General features: G+C 39.1%; 1 protein-coding gene across 1 annotated transcript in view; it reads right to left on the minus strand.

The window, feature by feature from the left end:
* Positions 1-415: 415 nt before the first annotated feature.
* Positions 416-7,640, minus strand: part of LOC104941164 (carboxyl-terminal PDZ ligand of neuronal nitric oxide synthase protein-like) — a gene marked incomplete at its 3' end in the record, with an annotated part of 25,145 nt that continues 17,920 nt past the window's right edge. Inside the window, exon 4 of the mRNA XM_010766223.1 lies at positions 416-586. Coding sequence (XP_010764525.1) covers positions 416-586 — 171 coding nt within the window. The remainder of the gene's footprint in view (positions 587-7,640) is intronic.

Consider the following 7,640-nt stretch of genomic DNA (forward strand, 5'->3'; position numbering starts at 1 on the left):
GTATAAGTCCTAAGCCATTGCTCTCACTAACCGGTTCTTTAGCTGAGCCACTCAAGTTGGGTGATTGATGGCTGATGCTGTGTGCACTCAGATCTTACATTATTTTGTTCAACTTCAGATTGGATTGCAGGCGGGTATTGATATCTTTCCCTCTTCCAATAATCCTTGAGTGTTTACAATTGATCAAATAAGTATTTTCCCTTGGCACTGTTGTTTAGCAAAGACTGTGTTAATCACTGCTTTTGAAATCAGACTGTCAAACTATGTAATGCTGATCAGAAATATATTTAAGTGTTTAGCTGTTAAAAGAGGAAAATATTGAAAACTGTTGAGCCAAAACCGAACAATGCGTACCGGTCACATTATGCTTTCTTATCAAAAGAAGTGTGGGTTTGTTTATGTGTGAAAAACATACCTGTGCCACAGCGACTTGTGTCTGCTGCTCTTGCTGCTGGAGCTGCTGGTTGAGCAGCTGGATCTGGTGGTGGGTCGACAGGGGTCCACCTGGTGGCAGTGTGCCCGATGCAGGGAGCAGCATCCTGGGGCTGGCAATCAGGAGAGAAGCCTCCTCTGAAGCCTGCAACCACTGAGAGAAGAGAAACATGTGGTCAATATTTAGTGACAAAACCAAAAAATATTGATTGAGTATCCAGAAAGTAAAATTTGGGCACCAATTTGGCACAAGCTTGGTCATGTATTATTGCATTAAGCAGTGGTCTATTAGATACACTTACATATATAAGATATATATATATATATAATGCATATAATCCTAAAAGATATCTGATATTTGTCTGATTTTAAGGAAATTAAGTATTACAGTAGATCTAAAAAAACTTCACAAGTTTCCAGTTACAGTTTCCACAAGTTCTCAAGATTGAGGATGCAGATACACACAAGGGGGGACATTACATTAACTAACTAATGAATAAATACACATAACCACCAGCAGCATCAATAAAATCCCTTGGAGAAAAAGCCATCATCAAAACAAGAATCTGAATCTGAAAAGTGGAACTGATGATTAGTTGCACCAGTGTGGGATGAGCGGTGCTGAGAATGAAGATCAGCAGCACTGAGACTCCAACTATAATGAGCTTTTGGACTCTATCAGTCTAACATGTGATGCTATCAAGCATCCCAATTGTTTCAAAGTAACAAGTGACATATGCCCTCTCCATTATTCAAAATATATTTTGTTATGCAGATATAGTGCCTTAATCACAATATTAAATAAACAAAAATAAAGATAAAATAAAAATAAAGCATCTGCACCATTTGGTATTTAAGGCTGATAAGGACATTCAAGACAATAACACCTGGAATTGAGGGAGAACCACATGTTACAAAATAAAATAAAAAGGCACACAATGGACAGTTATCTTTTACCACTTCCTGCCAGTTTTCAGTGGAAACAATACTTTATTGAGAAAAATTCATGGCTTTTTCCAATTTAGTTTTTCCAAGAAGCAAAAAGGACTGATCCATTACAGCTTGGTTGGTTGGCTGTTTATCAAATGTTATCATACCGTCCAACCGTAGAGCATTTACAATTGAATTTGCACTTAAATAAAACACTGGATTTAATTCTTCAATCCATCAAACAGTTAAATCAGAGAATGGGTCCTCAGTAAGCAAGTATGCTGTGTATTAGACACTGAAAGTGAATGCAAGCAATGGAGTCCAATCCAACCTAACAGGCACCGAGTTGATGCAACAACAAGAAACACCAAGATGAAAAGAGGCGGTTATGAATGTCAAATATATGGTACAGTTAATTGATTGAACATGGCACAATTTCTTTTTTTCTCTAATGTTGGCTTGCTAGTTCTTGCAGCTCAGTAGTCTTTTACTCAAACACATAAAGAAAGAAGGGCTAAATGTGTGTTTGTTTCTTACTTTATATGTGACTGCTTGCAAAACTCTGAGCTTAATCGGTTTCTGTTGGTGTCACCTCTAATTCCTTTTCAAAGCTGCCAGGTTTGAACAATTAGGTAGCTGACTGAATACAAACAATGTCACATCTCTAATGGGCAACACAAGGTGCTTCAAAGTGACTGGAGTCGCAATGCCAAATAACGGTCAGCAAACAAGTTGGCACCTGATTAGATTGAACCTGAACCCTCCTTAAGGGATCCATGCCAAAACACTTTACCATCTGTCACACCGACTGGTGACACACACACACACACACACACACACACACACACACACACACACACACACACACACACACACACACACACACACACACACACACACACACACACACACACACACACACACACACACACACACACACACACACACACACACACACACACACACACACACACACACGTGACTGATTACCTGTCTTAGCCAGATCTTTTGGGTTAATGAGAGCAAATTATCAAAGATGAGAGGTGGTTTGGTGACATCACATAATAAATAGCAGGCAGAAGGTTGTGTGTGTGTTTGACTACTCAGAAAAATAACAGATCACATAAAGTAAAATCACATTATCTTGCATAATAAAACAGATGCTTTTTTCACCTTTTTGTTATATAAGCTTCTTTCAGAAAGCTGAGGCCACACTCTGCCTCTAAGTAAAGGATGTAAAACAAGACTGCAGCTTTGAAATAGCGCCTGTTGTCAGATAAATAGAGTGTGAGAGGGTTTAGGGACTGAAGAGTAAATAAGATGATTCAGCATCAGCAGTCAAACTAACAAAGAGGATGACTTGTAATATGTTTGGCCTTCAAGCACTGTGGACAGAACGATAGCCGTTTATAGAGAAATGGAAAAAGAAGACAACAATCAAACTGACTGTCAGCTGCAGCAGAATAAGAAGCTACACAGATGGAAAATAAACCCAGCTGTACATTACACCATTGGAACAGTTTATGATGGTAGTCTTACCAATAACAACTTGTATACAAGTATTAGCAGTTTCTTTGGAGACATCCACAGAATACTCTAGGAAAAATATCTTAGCAGTTTTAGAAGTATAATGTAGATGGATATTTCTGAGTAGTGCAGTGACAGTTAATACATGTGAAGCTTTTGGTATGAATGTAATACGAAAATGTGACTAAAGGCCGGTTTTCCTGGAAAATAAATGGCTTCAACAACATGTTGTCAGACAATGCCGGATATCAAAAGTGTTTCAGTTGCACATGCAAAGTTGAAAGTCGAGTGAAAAGCCAGTGTAACAGCACACACATTCAGACAGTCTTTCCAGGAAAGCAATAATGGCATTGCACTCACTTTTTTGTGTGAAAAGTTACCAAAAGAGAGCTGCAGAGACAAGTTCAAACCCTGTATGCTCTCTCTCCTCCACACTGTCAGATTTGAAAAGTTACAGAAATGGTCGGACACAGCCTCACCTAATGTGATGTTGAAGGTGTGACGGGAAGGGGGTTTCCAGGCAATTGACTTTTCTGACATCAGTTCTAAAAAAGCACACTGTCAGCATCTAGTAACACTGTTAGATCCACTGAGAACTAACACACCACGGCTTTGTGCAGCTTTTAGCCTCTTTTAGCTCGTTCATTAGGAGTTTGACAGTATGGTTGAGTCCCACGGTCTCATCAACAACCCTATATACAGTATGACATTGTCAGCAGCTGTTCTCAGCACAAATCGGCTGAACCAGCTGAGTATATGACCACTCCTGAAGGAAAGAAGGAGAGGAAACATATCTTATACAATTCCAGAATCAGCAGCTACATGTAAAGACCCATATTTTAGTCAAATGGTAGTCTGACAATCAAGCCTGCCATTTGTTTCACTTTATTCATTTGAATCACTTAATTTATTCAAGAAGATTGGAATCAGTCAGGTAAAACCTACGCAGAACTTAAAGGATATTGAATTTTGTACTTTAAAACCGCAACCAAAAACTATAAAGATTTAATTAAACGGCAAGGCAACAGTGAATATTTTCCACTTTTGTGCCAAACTGAATTTGTTACTGAAATATGTCACCTTGTTTTGACCTGTTATTACAACTTCCCCTTGAGCCAATTACTGTTAGAAATATGGACGTTTGAGGGGTTTAATGCAGAAAGATTAGTGAGAAACACCGCATTAATAATCTGGTCGGGAAAATCTATTCATAAAAATGCTTCAGTAGCGATGACATCCATCATCTTTTAGAGTTGCTTCAATGATAGACAGATGACTGAGTGATTTACTTAGATGATGGATGGATGGATGACAATGATCCATGGTGACCAATTTTCAAGACGAGCACCAAATCCAATATGAATGCAGAAGTACACACGCCAACACACTTTTCAACACACAGTAAGCACTTGGTTGAGTGAATACTTGCATATTCAAACACTGCTTAAGCCTCTCTGGCCTGGAAGCTTGTTTAAAGCAGCCAAAGCCAATTACAGAAGACAGAAGAGTGGAATATTCAAACTATTGCGTAGGAAGTTAGAGAGGTTGGAGGAAAAACTGCTAAATTTGAAATTCCTCATGATAACAGCTTGAGTCTGACCTGCCAGAGGAAAGCTCTCCCTATTACCATCTAATTCCCACACATGCGCATGCTATTACAGGCTCTTAGTAGGCAGCTGCGTCCTCCGGTATATTTTAGCATATTGTATACTCATTGGAGGATAGCAAAAGGTGGGGAAAAGTGGGTGAAAAGAAGTGAAAAAAGGGTTTAAAGACAGCAAGGTGAGATTGATGGTATGGAATAATGGAAGTCTTTATTTCTCGTCCTCCAGCTGTGATTACACTATATGCCTTCTGTCTGTCAAACACTCTGTCCCTCCCTTCCCACACACACACACACACACACACACACACACACACACGATGTTAGACAGTGTCTGGCTTCCCTCACTGCTGACAGCCTCTGCTACAGATTTACAACTTTATAAAGGGCTCTTGAGAAAAACCCTGCGGGATCGCTCTACTGAGGCACTGTATGTAATATCAGACTGCACCATCAACTGTAACATCATTAGTAGTAAAAGTAGTGGAGAGGAACTTGGGAATAAATTCACGTTAGACCTTAGTTTCCCTGTTTCTATGAATAAATCATTTAGAAGAATGCACAACTCAGTGAATATATCTCAATGGTAAGAGCAGGTGGTGCTGCCCCATTGACATTTGTGACATCCAACTGTGCATTTTATATGTATGATGTTTAACATGGGGAATTTCTCTTGCAGCGAGGAACCCACAGGGAATTATCTGAAGATTCTCTTCTCTACAAAGCACTTCAATTACTTTCTACATTATGTTCCTTGTTTCAGAGTGTAAAATGGTAATACTCAGTTTTTGCCGAAAAAGCTCCTAAAATCTACTGTAGAAATAAGACAAACAAAGTTGGCGGCTAGCTGTTAAATAAAGTGAAACATTTAGCTGCTCAAGAGCCACCTTTCTTCTTCAGGAGATAGTGGAAATCTGCTCCAAAGGTTGAACTTTCAATATTTATTATATTATTATTCAATTTGCCTGGTGCACAGACTCTTAATGGATGCTAATGTTGCACTCAGTCTGTTAGATGTGTTAGGAGGCTAACTCAAGCGTGATTATAGTGTTGAATTCACAGTTTATTTCTTGTGCGCCCAAGAGGCAAAGAAAAGGTCAATGCATACTGGCCAACGATCAATAAACACATTTCACTTCACGAGTGTTATTGTTGAATTGGTAAGTTGAGACATTCAACAATTGGTAACCAAGCGAATCCGATTCTTCTCCCAAATTATTTTCACCAAGAAGGCTTTTGACTTCACTTTAGATTTTCCATGTAGCATATCTAACTGGGCTTTCTGCGTTCAAACCAGTTGGGTACATCCAAGGAGCTACAATAACTGATTATAATGATATATTTGTTATTCCTTCTCAATAATTTTTTTTAAATGTACTTTTGATAAGCCTATACATCAGGTAGGTCTGAAACTGTGGGTTGTATGTGACAAAAGCATAGTCAGCTAGATTTGTAGTTACATTCAACTGCAACGCTGGCAAAAACATAAACATCTTGTGGCTGTACACAATATGTTCTTCAACTTAAGGTAACAGGTACATGATGTCAAATAAGAACCTCATTATTCATTCTTGTTATATGACATTTTTGGGGAGTAAAGAAAGGGAAAATCTGAACTCTTTTTTAATGAGGGAGACTCTTTAGGGCCAACTCTTTTTAACCTTGTGAGGTAATTTCAGTTTGGGTTTTTATAAAGATGAGGGGTGGGTTTGTGTATAGTTCAAATATTGGTTTACTTGCTCGGAGCAGTTATCAACAAGGTCTTAAAAAATAAAAAATATATAAAAAGCATCTCATTAGATTTCCCCGGTGGGAACTGGCCTTTTTGTCAAACCAAGTCAAATATTCAGTCGCTAACAATCTGACGCATCCCAAAAATACCAGGTAAGTGTTTGCGTGACCTTTCCATTTCCTTCTTTCAGAGGCCGGACACACATAGCTTGTTAATGAATACTTGTACCTGTACCACAAAATTGAGGATGTCTGTGCCCTTATTATCAAAGCTTCCTTCGTTTTTCTTTCACCACACCAATTTCATTCTAAATGCCATTCTCGTATTCTTAACTGAATATTGCCTCATTAATTGCTTAAGATGTCAGTAAGTCACACAGTATTCAGTTTAAGGTAGTATTTAGAGGTCTGATTAGCACTGATTGACAACCATATACTAGACCAGGGGTCGGCAACCCGCGGCCCACGGGCCGCATGCGGCCCTTTAAGCCCTCTGCTCTGGCTCCCTTGAGCTTAGACAAAAATAAGAAGGAAATAAAATAAAAGTATTTGTAGGACTATTTATATTTTGTTGCACGGTTGAAAATGTTTGGTATCTTGTATTTTGAGGTGATACTGTGACACATAAATAAAAAACAAAACGGTTTTAATTAGGTCAACTAAAATATGCGTCACATCCTGCTACGGTCCCGCGCGAGCGCCTTTTCTTGGAGGCGTGAATAACCTGACCCCCGGCTCGATGAGCGAACTATGGATAAATCAAAGAAAAGTACCGGAGGAACACAGGATTTAATTCTGTGTGGACAGAGTTATATGCTTTCACAGCAAACGATGCTGGTTTACCGGTACGTTTGATATGTAGAGAGAAGTTGTCAAAGGTGCTGCACTGCAGCCTTTACGTATCGAGGAACAACGGGAACAACACGGAGAGGAAGACAGACAATCTTCAGTCATAATTCAATGGGGTATGTAATTTATTTCAGAAAACACTTTTTATTATATTCCATGGAATGCTCTTAACATCCCGATAGCAATGAATATATTAAATGCTTTGACAATAAATACATACAAAAATTAATCTCTGGAAGCCGTAGCGCTGTAAAAAGCACGACCAATCATCTGAGCCGGCCCGGCTAAAATAACTGGATGGCCTACCTGCTTGTCAGCCTGTCAGCCTTCCATCTGTGCACAAATTTATCTCGTGCCCTCATTGGTCATGTGCGCGTTCGTGTGTGTTGGAGGAGGGGCTCTGTGAGGAAGTCTGAAGGAAGAGGCATATTTTTTCCGGTTGTGTTCTTTTCAAATTCTAGTGCACTCGAGCTGGTTTCTCAATTCTTACCTACCCTACCTTTAACTATTTTTAGGGTGCAGCTATATGTTTTATTTATTTCAAAGTGGGCCCATTTTAATAATATTT

This window comes from Notothenia coriiceps, unplaced genomic scaffold (genome assembly GCF_000735185.1).
Source record: "Notothenia coriiceps isolate Sejong01 unplaced genomic scaffold, NC01 NC01_scaffold00003200, whole genome shotgun sequence".
Taxonomy (NCBI): Eukaryota; Metazoa; Chordata; class Actinopteri; order Perciformes; family Nototheniidae; genus Notothenia; species Notothenia coriiceps.